The 14,077-nt window shown below is 43.3% G+C and overlaps 1 protein-coding gene across 1 annotated transcript in view; it reads left to right on the top strand.

Annotated features, from left to right (window-relative positions):
* The first annotated feature begins 4,260 nt into the window (after positions 1-4,260).
* Positions 4,261-14,077, top strand: part of MAP1A (microtubule associated protein 1A) — a 46,312-nt gene continuing 36,495 nt past the window's right edge. The window contains exons 1-2 of the mRNA XM_041419006.1: positions 4,261-4,396; positions 9,029-9,130. Of these exons, the coding sequence (XP_041274940.1) occupies positions 4,261-4,396; positions 9,029-9,130 (238 nt within the window). The remainder of the gene's footprint in view (positions 4,397-9,028; positions 9,131-14,077) is intronic.

Raw genomic sequence — 14,077 nt, 5'->3', positions numbered from 1 at the left:
GCGCCGCCGGCGGGACCGGCCCGCCGCCCGGCACCGCTCCCGGCCCCGGCCCCGCCTCCGGCCCCGCCCCGCCCCGGCCGGCAATGGCGCTTGCCGGTAACGCGAGGCGTGTGCGTCCGTGGCCTGTCGAAGGCTGACCACACGAAAGTGTTCACCGCATGAATGCCACAACGAGAGAGCTCCGATATTCGGTCATGCCAGGCGGGGCTGTGATTGCCAGGCCAAATTAACTTCTCAAGCGTTCGTTTTATTTACGTGCACATCACTTTCTCTGAGCATTAGCAACCTAGTCAATCGCACAAAATGCACCACGAAATACTGCAATTAAGTTATTTCATTACAAGCCAGGATCGTGACGTTTGTAGGCACCTTTTTCTGGAGAAATGTTGAAATCAGTGCTTGACTGTACTGAGCAGGAGAAGTTGTGAAATACATGCACAATTAGGGTGGAAAGTGTGGCATTATCATTTCTTGCACTGTTCAGTAAGGCTGCGGGCAACCTACATGGTTTAGTCTGCAAAAAAATGTCAGTAATGTTCGACTTTTTAGACTTGTACTTTGCCTGACTATTTCAACTATATTATTTTGACTTATTTTAGTTATGTGGAAAGATGAAACAAAGAGGTACAGATTCTCTCCAGTTTGTATTTAATATTTAATTGATTAAAAATCACCTTGGCTTCAAAGAAGGGCTGCCATAAAAGTACGAATTAGTACCTTTCAATGCCTGATAATCATGTCTTTTAATTCCAGAGCTCTGAGTCACTTGACACAATGACTACCTGATAATTTTATCGGTCCTTATATCCTGGCCTTGATCAGAGCTTTGTTCCAAATTGCACAGGAGAGAGTATCTTGCCACACTTTCTGTAAGACAAAAATGGGAGGAATAGGAGTACTACTCTGATTACCCATGGGATTAAATAGAAGGAAAAATGTGGTTTGGTCAAACTGAAAGGCTTAGCCCTCTCTTTCTCTATCTCACAATATATTCTGGAAGTGTCAGTATAAACAACCATAAGACTCCATCTGTACAAAAAAGCATTATCAGTGCTGGGTTCTTCGCTCCACGGAGGGATGGCTGTGTTCACCACAGGAGAGATCAAGACCTGAACAAAGTCCCTTTAGGTAGTCATCTAATTTTTCTCTGCTTCTTAGAAATGTCACGGCCAAAATGATACTATATTTCACCACCATTAAAGACATTATGCTCACTTGGGTACTGTCACAGGTCTCTGATTCCCTGAAGTATTTTTATTCTCTTGGAAATTTTTAGCTGGGAAGCACAGGAAGGAATAATTCCAGACTGAAGGACTGAGGAATTGAAATAGTGTAGATTGTTCTTCTCAAAATACTATGAAAATCCTTTTTACACTATTTTGATGCTACTTTCTAAATCTCCTTTTATAAAGGTCATTTACCGGTGACTCGTTGCCCTTCAGTATGAAGTAATCCTTCAGTCTGCTTTTGCCACTCTCCTTCTGTGGTGTTTATAGGACCTCTAATATCTGCATTCAGCACAGTCAGCTTTTGATTTTCATGGGGGTGCCAGCTACTGCTGCAGTGCATGAAACCAGAAGCTTACACCATAATTTCTATACAGGTCTATTATATGGTTCTGGAGTGTGAATTTACAGGAGAAAGGAGGAGCTCAGTAAACTGGAAATACCTAATTTCACCGTCTCATGCAGTGCACACACACTTAGGACACAAGCCTTTTCTACTGCAATTCTACCACAGACATCTCTGATTCCCATTAGAAAGCAACAGAAATACCATCATTCTATTAATTAATGGTACAGTAGAAGAATGCAAATGGATCACATCACCAGAATTAGTGTTTTAATTGTAAAGTCTTCCTCAGAGCTTTCTAGTCTCTGAGTTTGGATATTCTTTTTAAGCTTTCACTCCAGTTTGCATGTCTCCTGTTTCATTTCTCCTTGGCAGAAAGCCAGCTGGAAGAGCATCTCTGCACTGCAGTAAAAGCTGCGGCTTTGGAAAGCTACCATGTCAAAAACAAGCAGCAAGTACTAAGACTGAATCACCAGGAAACAGAAGATACTTCTATCAGCTGGTATGAAAATATTGGAATATTTTTTACCTTCATGTGTTGTTGTAATGTTTTTCCCCCATGATCTACAATCCTACTTTCATGATAAAATTTAATGCACTAGCACTAGCATTTATTTTCAGGTTTACTATTTTATTCACTTATTTACCTGTTCAGTGCAGTCCTCTAAAACTAAATTATTGCTGCCATGCAGGTTACAACACACAGAAAAGAATGAAACCCTTTTGATACACTAATTCTCTCTGTTTACAAGGTTTAATTCATAAAATTCATAGCTTGTGGTGTCACCATAGTTTAATGTGGAAAAGACCTATTGCATCATCTCCTAATTTATCTGTGGAGAACTAGACCACCTTTTGATTTAAAATTTTAATTTGAGAAAACTCCATAAGCTAGTAACATCAGCTGTAGCCTGCAGATATAATTATTTCATATTTTTCTCCCTTTCTGTGGTTGGTTTTTTCCCTGACTATCTTTTGTCAGAGTCCTGTGGCACTATAGATTCATATATGCTTGCCAAAATGCCAACTTTCTGAACCTTATGAGTTTCAGCTGCAGTTTGGTGGGTACAAAAGAATGAAAGAGGGCAGGATGCTGACTTCTCTGCCCATCAAATTTATAAACTATAGCTCACCCGTGGAAATCCTGCGCACTGCAGGGCAGAACTTGACACTGTTTTAGGAAACACTGCATATTATTGCTGACTTGTGTCATTTAATAATAGCTGGGTTGCTTTTCTACCCAACCGCATTGGCACAGGGTGGTCCTTCCTTTTCTGTCAGAAGAGACATGGATTTTTCTATCTTAAACTAGTTTTGGGTGGCTCTCCCTTCAGCCTGTTGAAGTCTCATACTTTGGGGTTTCTCAGCTTTTGCACACAGCATCACAGGATTGCCAAGGTTTGACGAGACCTTCAAGATCACCCGCTCCAACCATCCACCCAGCACTACCACTGTAACCCCTAAACCACATCATCCAGATACAGATCCAGACACCTCCTGAACACTGCCAGGGGTGGTTACTCCACCACTTCCCTGGGCAACCTGTTCCAATGCCTGCCACTCTGACAGTGGAAACAATTTTTCTAATACCTAATCCAGATCTCTTATGTCTCAGTTTAAGGCCAGCTGCACTGAACTTCTTTTCAGCAGTGGCTGGCCAGAACTGCAAGCAACAGGGACTTGTGCCCAAAGATATGGCCTCTCTGGTCACCCCAGACAGCAAGTACTCCAGCACACACCACGGCCTGCCAGTACAGCCGCAGACAGCTCACACCAGCTTTGCACTGGCAGCTAGCAAAGCTCAGATTGTTCTTGTAGCTCATGGGCCTGGAACCCAGGAAATCCCATGATTTATCCTTGGAGACCATTACACTTGCTTTTAATTGAACAGAAGGAAGAGCCACCAGGAAGGGGCCTGCTCACGGCCAAGCAATGGAAGAGAGATAAGGAAGGTGAATGACAATACCAAGCCTTGGAGTCTTTAGAACGGCTGTCTCCTATGGCTTTATTGTGGGTATTGGAACAACTCAACCAAGCATTTAAAAATCTCTGTGGATTTCTGTATTTAAGTGACTAAATTCTAAACTAAGCTATAAACCAACACCCTTCGCCCATGATTTGTTCTTTCAAAGATCTGAGCCCCGCTCACGGTTTTGAGCATCCGAGCTGGTCGCTGTACCGCTCCGTCCGTCTTGTCGGAAGGAACTAGGACCCCGCGCCGCAGCGCCGGCGGGAGCTCACCGGCAGTCGCCGTGCCAGCACGGCCTGCCTCGTGCGGGCAGCCCGGGCGCGGCCGGTCCGGACCGGGACAGCGGCCGGTCCGGACCGGGACAGCGGCAGTCCGGACCGGGACAGCGGCAGTCCGGATCGGGACAGCGGCCGGTCCGATCGGGACAGCGGCAGTCCGGATCGGGACAGCGGCAGTCCGGATCGGGACAGCGGCAGGCTCCCGCAGCGGGGCCGCGCGGGGCGGGGCGAACCGGGAGAGCTCGCGGGCGGGGCGGGGCTAAGGGCGGGCCCGCGGGCGGGGCGGGGCGCGAGCTGAGGCCGGGCCCGGAGGGGCAGGCCACGCCTCCTCCGCAGCAGTGCAGGACCACGTGCCAGCTCGGCCAATCGGGGGGGAATTCTGGGCGCTTTAAGAGCCGCGCGCCAGTGACCGCGCGCTGCAGCAGCGGCCGCGGCGTTGCCATGGAGACGGCGGCTGGGCCTGTCGCCATGGACACGGCGGCGCCGCCGGGCGGTGGGCGGCACGCGCTGCTCGCCGTGATCGGGGAGATCGGGACGGAGCCGGAGCGGGGCGCGCTGCGCGGCGCGCTGGAGCGCGGTGAGGAGCGGGGCTGCGGCGGCGGGTCCGGGGCGAGGCGGACGCGATCCCTGCCCCCGAGAGCCGCGGAGCTGCGCGCCTGCCGCCTGGGACGAGGCGGAGCTGCCGGTGCCCTCCCCGCCCTGCGGCACTGCCGTCTCGCCGCAGGCTTCATCCGACTCCTCCCGGAGGGACGGCGGCGGCCCGCGGGCGGTGGCTGCGGGAAGGCTCGGGGCGCGGTCGGGGCCGCGGGGCGCAGGCCGAGGCTGAAGCCGGGGGCCGGCAGGGCCCGGGCGGAGGGCGAGGCCGGGCGGGGCTCCCATCCCCGGCGCAGTGCGGGGCCGCTCTCTGCGGCGTCAGACGGCGTCCGTTGTTTTTTTTTTTCTCCCCTGATCATTGCTTTATGTGCATTAGTGACATGCAGCTAGCGCAGTTTTCGAATGTCTTAGAGCTTAAAGACATTTCATGGTTCTCTTTCCCCTCAGTCTTTATTCTGTTAGTGGTTTGGTAGATTGCGTCTTATTTCCATCTTACCCCGAATTCTGTCTTGTTGGAGGAATTGTGGTGCTGGACTGTTCACTGCGGTCCAGGGACGGCTGTGAACAGGGTCTGTTGTGGTATGGCCTCTCCTGTCTGTAGAGCATGGACCAGAGTGAGGGAGGACTGGCCGCACAGTGAGCTGCTTCAGGAGTGACACAAGGCACGACAGGTCTGCCATAACATTCTTCTCCTCTGTTATCCGTATTTTAGTAACATCCAGGGGTCTTGGCAATTAATTAGTCTTTGTGTATTAGATGTGGTGTTGTTTAGACATAAGGGGGGAAGGAGGAGCTGAGATGATAGTTCTTCCCTTGTGGCAGTTTCTGATAGTTTCTGATCAAAAGACAAAGGAGAGCTGATCAACTGCATCAGGACCTTAAGGGAATCCTTGTTCTAATAAGCAGTTAGTACACCTTTGAGAAGTAACAACCTTCTGACTCACCTTCACTCTTTCCCTCAGCTCCCCACTTCCAAGGCACATTGGTTTGAAATAACAGTCATAACTATTGGACAAACTGTGTTATTCAGTGATACTTCTATGACTGTTTTCTTCCCAAGCATCAGCATTACTGAAGAACAGATGGACAGTGCAATTTAAGAAAAGGGTGGGTGTAAAAATGTCAAATATTGTCCAATTTCTTCAGTATCTTTTCCAGCTATCTCTGTTGGCAGGCCACTTTGTTCATGAGCAGTATTTAATTTCCTTTTTCAAGGGATGGCTTCAGGAGTGGTAGATCTGATTATGACCATCTGGCCTCTGAAAGACCTTCTCTGAAGGGGCCACTCTTGCTTCCTGCACAGCAGGATGACCATCTTCACTTGGCACTTCACTGAACTGGGTGTGCCAACCTACATCCTTATCCATTGTCTGAATCTTTGAAACGGTGACAGATCAGACTGTGAACTAAAGGATTTCACTCTGATTCTGCAGTCACATGCCAGTAACCTGAGAATTCCCACTGCAGAGGAAAAACCTCTGTTTGCAATATAAATTGTAACTGCCACAGTAGAAATAAGTTCTACAGTTGGCCTTCTCTGACTAGAAACCTGCTGAAATTCTGCCAAATGTAAATACTTCTTTCATTTGCATTAGAGGGAGCCATTTCAGTGGTATTAGTAAATTACTGGCAGTAGAAGTGAATCACTCAGAGCTGGAAACCAGGATTTCAGTCTTTCCTCTTACATGGAGTAGGGCCTCATGCAAATTAGAGTTTTCCCCACTATGAAATGGGAAAATGACCTCTTCATAAAATGGACCAATATTTGCAAATTGAAAGAGATGAAAAATGAGAATAGCTAAAATGACAGCAATCTTGAGACTTGTCAATAGTCAGCATATCATGGTGTTATAGAGAGCTGCACTCTTGATTGAGGGAGTTCAAGAAATGTGGAAATTATGATTCCTACTGAAGTGGTAGATGCTGTAGAGGGCTCATGTGAAGGTAGAACAGGCTGCTGAGCAGTGAATATACAAAGGATGAAGAAGCTAGGGTTTGTTTTGTGTCTGTTCTGTTGGCCATGACACCCTGTCTGCATTAAAAAAAAAAAAAACCCAAGCCAAAACAAAACAAACAAACAAACAAAAAACCTAAACAAACAAAAAATCCCCATCCAACCAAAAAAAACCCAACCAAACAACAACAGAAAAAACAAAAAAACCAACAAACCACAAAAACAAGCAAAGAACAAAATCAAGAAAAAACCCAACAAAAAAGCCACAAACAAAAAACAACCAAAGATTTTTTTCAGTTGATAAATCTCTTGCCCTGGCTGATATAAAAAGTATGTTTTTCCAGACTTCTTTCTATACCTTGGTTCAGAAGAATGCCATAGTGACTACAGGGCATTATAGGAACATGCTCATTTCCAGGGGTAGAGCTTTGTAGGCTGTAACATGGTAATTTGTGGGCTATCTGAACAACACTTTTCCCTAAATACTGTCTAATAAATACTAGTTTTATTTTTCTGTTACTGTGTTACTTTTGTCAAATTTTGAAACACTATCTGGAAGACTAGGTCTGGTATTGGGGAAAAAGGCCAAATCTTTTAAATTAATTACCTAAGCAGGATATAAACACAAGGGCATAAGAATGAGATGGAAAACTGATGAGTCACATTGTCCCTTATCTAGGCTTTGCATTTGTAAAGAGCTTGAATATTTACCCTTATTGTGGTATAGTCTGCACTCTCACGGTAGAGGATTCTAATCAGCAAGGCTCATCTGCCATGGGGTGAAGTGAAATTGTGGCAAATTTTTACAAATTTCGAGTAAATTCAGACTACCTGTAGGGAAGAAAATGTTGAATAAATTGTTGCAAGTATGAGAACAAGTGAGATAATTCCATTCTTCCCTTTCTTGCTCTGAAAGAGCACTTGTTCTTTCTGCATCCTAGAGGATGTAGCAGTACCTCAAATAGCGCTTATTGCTGCAGTCGGACACGACGACCATGACACAGCAGCTAGTCAGCAGCGTTTGCCCTGCAGAGTGCCACCTTGCTCCTGTCCAGGTCAGAATGCTCATAAGTGCTGCATTAAGATTCTCTTATACTGGACATTTGGTTAAAGAATTATGCTCTCTTGGAGTGTAGGATAGGAAAACACTTTGTCCATCTTCTTGCTTCATGTGTTTCATTTTTTCATATCTGATGTCCAAATTGAAAGGTGCTGTGCTGGTAAGTTGTCTGACTTTCTGGGTTGGGTTTTTTTTTTTCTTTTCTTTTTTTTTTGTGGGTTTTTTGTTTTTTTGTTGTTTTTTTTTCTGAAGCTCAGATGATTTAATGAGGGGGTTTTGTGCAGTCTGAAGTGAATACCGTCTGTAAATAAGCATAAATAAGCTTTGTTACTCCACTGTGTCAGCTGTCACCAGAAAAAGAAACTAAGTGTGATGGTTTTTTAAGCTGCTGTAGATTCTACAGGCCTTGAGACTACTGACCTGTGTGATGCAATGATTACTGTGTCTTGGTATGTGTAGAAAGCTGGAGCATGTATCCTTGAGGATCCTCTCTCACCAGTGGCCAGCAAAAGCTGTTGCATGACATGGAGAGCTAGAACTGCAGTAAATGGGAATGATATCTCCATGGAAAATTAACATGGTTACCTTGAAAGAAAGTAGATAATAGAGGCAATAAAACTTTGTATTTTATGCAAGAGAGGTGGTGAAACAACTCTTAGTGAGGACTCCATCAATAAATACTGGAGCTGAAATTCTTGTTTCAGTTAACCTCAGAAGTCTGTGGCATTGGCCTTCAACATCTGAACATTAGCAGGCATCAGCACCAGATGCTGGAGCAGGGATTTGTAGTGCTATCCTGCTGTTGTTCATTGTGGCACAGTGTACAGTCACACCATCTAGGAAAGGCTGCTCCCTACTGGGATGTGAAAATCCATGGTCTGTAGTGTTTGGTGTCCTCCAGAATGTACACCTGCTCACACTGAGCTCTGAAGGTGACTTCCTCAGTATGGCTTGGTGCCACTTGCTCTGGGAATAGAAGGACCTTCCTGCTGTGATATGAGGGCAACTAGCTGGCAAAGATTATAAATATTAAAGAGCAGACTCAAATGGTCTCAGTGGGATCAGTGTCTTTGAAGGAGTGATCAGGTGTGGAGAGTTGTTAGAGCAAGTGGAGGGGTGGGGGGCTTTTGTGGCTTGGAGGATGCATAGGCTGTAAGGGCAAAGCTGATGTCTCTGAGCTTTTCAGTAGCATAACCACACAGTAGCCCATCTCCACCAGTGACCAGTGCTGGAGAGTGCAGATGTAAAACTCACATAATGTATTTGGTTGGTTAAGCGGTAGTGTCATTCACTTGGCCTCATCTCTTGTTGGTTTCCCTTGCATGAAGTCCAAGTTGAATGGAGACTTGCTCACTGCATGTCCTTCATGGAACACTTCATTTCTTCAGGAAGAAATGTCTTATGCAAGGTAAGTATCTTATGGTGCTCTGCTTCTGAAGACCTTCTCCATCCTAAGTAAGCTCATCTAGTAGAGCATCCCTGGTCTTTGTGTGTCCTGCTCATTGTTCTTTCTCCACTTCTGTTTCTGGAGTAGATGTAATGACAAAGACAGCTTACTTTTTCCTTTTTTTTTTTTTTTTTTTTTTTTTTTTTTTTTTCAGGAATTCGTTCCTGGAACATTAATACTCTGCACTGTGATCTGAATCATCAACTGCAGCTCTTTGTAAATCGACATCTGGCTCAGTTTTCTTCTGAAGTCAAAGGTCAGATTTTTGGTTTATATGCATTAACTTTTAACTCTTGTTTTGGGTCTGGAAAAAAAAACAAACAAAAAACCAAACCAACAACAAAGAATAAAACTGATTATGATTCAATTAGTGACTTGTTTGCCCAGGATTCTGCAGGGCTAAATGCAAAAGAAAAACAATCTTAATGGTATGTTGGATGCAATGAATTTATCTTAAAATTACAGATCTTACTACTGAGAATAGAGTTGAATAGAAATATGTGCTGCTTTAAAGCCTATTAAACTAGTTAGAAGTTAGAATTCATCTATCTATCTATCTATCTATCTATCTATCTATCTATCTATCTATCTATCTTTCTATCATCTATCTAGCTATCTTCTGTATCTTATTCACATGGCACAAAATAGTTTACTTCGTAAACTATTTATTATCGATCTCTTCCTCTGAGGTTTTAGAATATGTTTTCATAAGCACAAAAGGTGTGGAAAATAATGTGTAAGAGTAGCCAAATTACCTTTTAGATTCATCTTTTTGAAGCTCCCTTTCCTGAGAACAATGCATAAGAGCATTATAAAAATGGCACCAACCATTAAAAATTGGGCTTGCTTAGCTTGTAAAAAGCTTGAACTCTGTTTATAATACTCTTATGTAACATATGTTACATGTCCTATATTGGACAATCCTGACCAATCTGGTTGTGTTATAGGTCTGGCATATTTGCCTTCTCATGATTTCTCCAGATTGCAGAGGCCAGACTTATCTAAGGGATAAGTCTGGGAATCTATCCCAGATATTTTGCTTTATATTTTATATTAATGCCTTCCAGATCTACCTCTTTGGGATGCTGGGAAGAGAAGTGTGTAGTGTTCAAAGTGGGGTAGAGCTATGCATTTACACAGTGGCACAAGGGTTTTTTTCTTCCTTTCCTGATTTCTGGAATATCTATTGCTTTCTGACTGCTGCTGAGCAGTGAGCTGACTCATGAATAGAACTGAGCTTATCATAACCTCAAGATACCCCCGTGGTAAGAGTTGGCTGTGGTTAGCAATAGTTAGTGTAACTTTATATGTGATTTATACTGGTAAATAAAGGGGCAAATAAACTCAGCATTGTGAAGTTTCCCTGGCAGTTCATGTGCAGCCATACTTGGTGCTATCCATAAGCTTTGCCAGCAGCCTGCTTTCCTCCTTTTCAGGTAGCCTGTGAATACACAGTGAGCAGCACAAGTCACAGTGTAGGCTTATATGACATGACTTATAAAATAATGGTGGCACTATATCAATACAACCTTTGAGATCTTGACAAGCTTATTTGGTTTTTATTAAGAAGGAAGGTCGTATTTTCTGTAAAGCCATGCTGACTGACATTAATTTAGTAGTCTGTTTGAATCGTTACTGCTGATGAGTTTTCCAGTCTCCTAGGACTTAAAGGCCAGAGTAGTGGAGCTCATATTGGAAGCTGAGAGCTTCTTAGTCAATCTTAGATCTTGTACAAGAAAATGTATTTTGCATAGCTTGGTCTGAATGCTGCAATCTCCCGCCATTGTTATTGTTAAAATTTCATTGTCTCTAAAATATATTTTAATTTCTTTCAACTACAGAAAATAAATATTTACTGAATGTTTCTGGCTCTATTTGACCTGCAGAACCTAGTTTTAAAATGAGCTAGCATTAAAACATCTGCTAAAGTTGGTAAAAGCAGTGTTTTTATATATATGGTCTTACACGGTTTTGCTTTTGTGCTGAGACCTCCTCTGGACATTACACACCCTCAGAGTTTTCTTTTTTTTTTTTTTTTAAGAAGCTGAACAGAATATTCCCCTCAGTATTCAGCAGAGCAGCTAACAGAACCAGAGCAGCTGTGAAAAATTGATTTCTTCGTAGGAATGATGCTTCCCATGGGTTGATGGGAAGATGGGCTTCCTGTCATGCATCTGATGCCAGTACTGCTTTGGCAGGCCAGGGAGTTGTCAGTCTGCCTCTCAGTTTGCCTGTTGTATTTCAAACTGTTCCTTTGTTCCTACCATGTCTTTTGAGGCCCTCGCTGTGACACCCCAAAGGCTATGGCGTGAAAATAAGAAAGCAAAGCCCCAGTGAGCTGTTTTGAACTTCAGCTCAGCACAGGCTCAGCAAACACCAGTTTCTTTCTTTTGTGCTGTTCTGCCCGAACTTTGTTACTGACTGAAGGGGGCAGGGGGAGAGGGGGCTAAAATTAATGTAATTTTGGAAAGGTTTTTCCTGTGTTTTCTGCATTTTATCTCCACAGATAATTAACTTTCCAATTTTGTGAGTTTCTTAGCTCAAAACTCCTAGAGTTGAAATCACCCCAGTTGTGAATTCACTGGTAGCATTTCTAAAGTTAGAACTTGCCTTACTAAATTGTTACTCTTGTTTCTGAAACTAGATGCTGTGGTTAAATGTTGCTGGCAGTTCATGGAATTCAAAATGTTGAAATGTATATGGAGGCAAAAAATAACCAGGTTTATCCTAGAACAATCTTTCTTATCCTTTGAGGACAGAGGAGGGAGTGCATTGAGCTGAGCCAGTCCTGCTGTGCTGTCTGTCATATAGAATATTTGAGGAGTCAAGATGTGTTTGAATGGACCTTGAGGGAAGATTAACCCTTGAATTTGATAGAAAAGGAAAGTAATGATGAGATCTTTGGGAAAGGGTTGGGCCTTTCTTCAGAACTCAATATAAAACAAGCATTTGGTTTTTTTTTCTTTAGTACTTTGTGTCTTGGTAGGTGTGACTGGTTTTTCCCTTGTTACCTTTTAAAATTTACCTTTTCTTTGTTACCTTTTAAAAAAGAAATATTGAGCCTGGGCTGTGCTTAAGGTAGTCGTTTGGAAATAATGCAACAGTTTTATTTCTCAGACCTTTTTTAAATGGCTGGAATACATTCTAAATTGATTTTAAACAGTGGAGTTTGCTCCAGTGATGTTGGTCCTCATCCGTAGAACTTTTTAGGATGGTCAAGTTGGATGACACCCAAATTTCTGATGGTTTAAGAAAAAAAAAAAAAAGGCAAAAATCTCTGAACAACACAATAGGACAAGGACATATATTTCTTTCAGATGACCTGATCTCAGTGTTTCATTCATGTTTTTGTAAACTAAGGCCTATTCTGGATTTTGTCTGCCTTCACACTGACAGTAGCTAATGTGGAAATTGACAATGACTATTTACAATGTTATGTGCTTTCAGGTAAGTGAATGGTTTGAGTTTGACTTAATCCTACTTCTTTGCCTCTGAAATTTTAGTGAGTACTAATGATTCTGTAGAAAAATCTGCAGTAGACAGACTTCTATAAAGAAAATTCTCCTGGGATCACTGTTCTAAAGATGGCATTTGCTTGCATTTTCATTCCTATTTCATGGGGATGAATAATTCAAAGTTATTATTGATTTCCTTTCCTCCCCTCACCACACCCCTACCCTCTATTTGTTTTCCCTCTCTGGTTTCATCTGAGCTAGATCTTTGCAGGAAAGCATGTGCTGCAGTGCTGATCTTCTCATACAGGAGAGCATAAACCCAGGGGGGAATAGTGCCTGAAATGGATGTCCTGTTTGATCCATGTCTGAAGAATATTTGCATATTTCTCATATTTTTCCTTTTTCTTGACTAAGCAGATTACAAGCAGAAAGTGTCTAGAAACCATGACATCCTAAACATGCACACAATTTACTAGCACTGGTTTGGAGGGACTAATGTTTTATCTCTTTAAATTTAAAATATGCCTGAAAGAGCAATTTCTGTTCTGTAATAATAGCATATGGTTATTTCTGACTTGTCTTTGCATGTAGTAGCAACTAGATCCTGTCACTGTTAGTTTTTCCTAGAATTTTCAGCTTGTCTTCAAACCTGGATTCCTTTTGAAAGAAGCCTCCAAACAATGCCTGTTAAAACTGCCTGAACCTGACAGGTAATGGATTCTACAGCCTCACAAAATGTGTCAGAGCTGTTTTGTATTGCTTACATAAAAATGTCTGCATGTCAACATCTTGGTTTCCAATTCTAAATGTTACACAAAAAAAATGAAGCACCTCTGATGGTTTTATGAACCTGTGGTATGGGTTAATAAAAAATATAAAAAATATACCTCTTTTTAAGCAAGTCCTCTCCAGTCAATGTCACAGCCATGCAAACATGGAATTACAGTGTTGTCAACCTTCCCAACTGTATGTTGTCTTGGCAATTTTAATTGTGCCAGTGCCAGTTCTAAATTCTACTCTACCCTCTCTGCAGCCTTCCTTTTGGTTTCTCTGCTAGGATTAGCTCCTGCCTGCCTTTTGCAACACCTTCATTGTGATGCCTGATGCCTGTTGCTGCTCTCTTAAGATCCTGCTGTGATTTTTTTTGTCAGAGCTGTCCTACCAGCTCCTTGTCTCTAGAGCATTGTGGCATTTGCTACCCAAATAACAGGCAGGGCACCTCTGGAATGATGCTGCTCTCCATAAGGGTGTTAGCAGCCTTTGCACCCCTGTTCAGGGCTTGAAGACGGAGTTAAAAGAGCAGGTTCCCAGAATCCATTTTTGGGGCAGCTGGTACCTTTTCCAACAGGTTACTATCTGGTTCAGGGCAAGAATGGGATCTGTGGCAGCTAAACGTGTCTGGAAGGAGAAAACACCCTCTGCACAAAGAGGAATCTAGCACTAGGATTTGGCTCATATAGCTTCTCTCATGTTGTCTTGGTTGCATTTCTTTCTTACTTTCAGTGACAGACCTGGCTTGTCCCTTCTCCTTTGCTCTGTGTGTCTGAGGGGAAATGTGGGAAGCATGGTTGTGTCTAGGGGTGCCTTCATGTTGGCTGAGTACATCCACCTCCAGCGCTGGCAGAAGGCATGATAGATGTATGCTGCTTCTTGGAAATGCTCTGGGAGAAGTCTGTTCTTTGAGCTCAGTGTAATTAGGAAAACACTAGGGTTTTATCCCAGTGTCACTAAGATGTCACTAGGATTTG

The sequence above is a fragment of the Onychostruthus taczanowskii genome, unplaced genomic scaffold (genome assembly GCF_017590055.1).
Source record: "Onychostruthus taczanowskii isolate IOZ18803 unplaced genomic scaffold, ASM1759005v1 scaffold6, whole genome shotgun sequence".
Classification (NCBI taxonomy): Eukaryota; Metazoa; Chordata; class Aves; order Passeriformes; family Passeridae; genus Onychostruthus; species Onychostruthus taczanowskii.
Note: the sequence above shows the minus strand (reverse complement) of the source record. Positions and strands in the feature narration are given on the sequence as shown.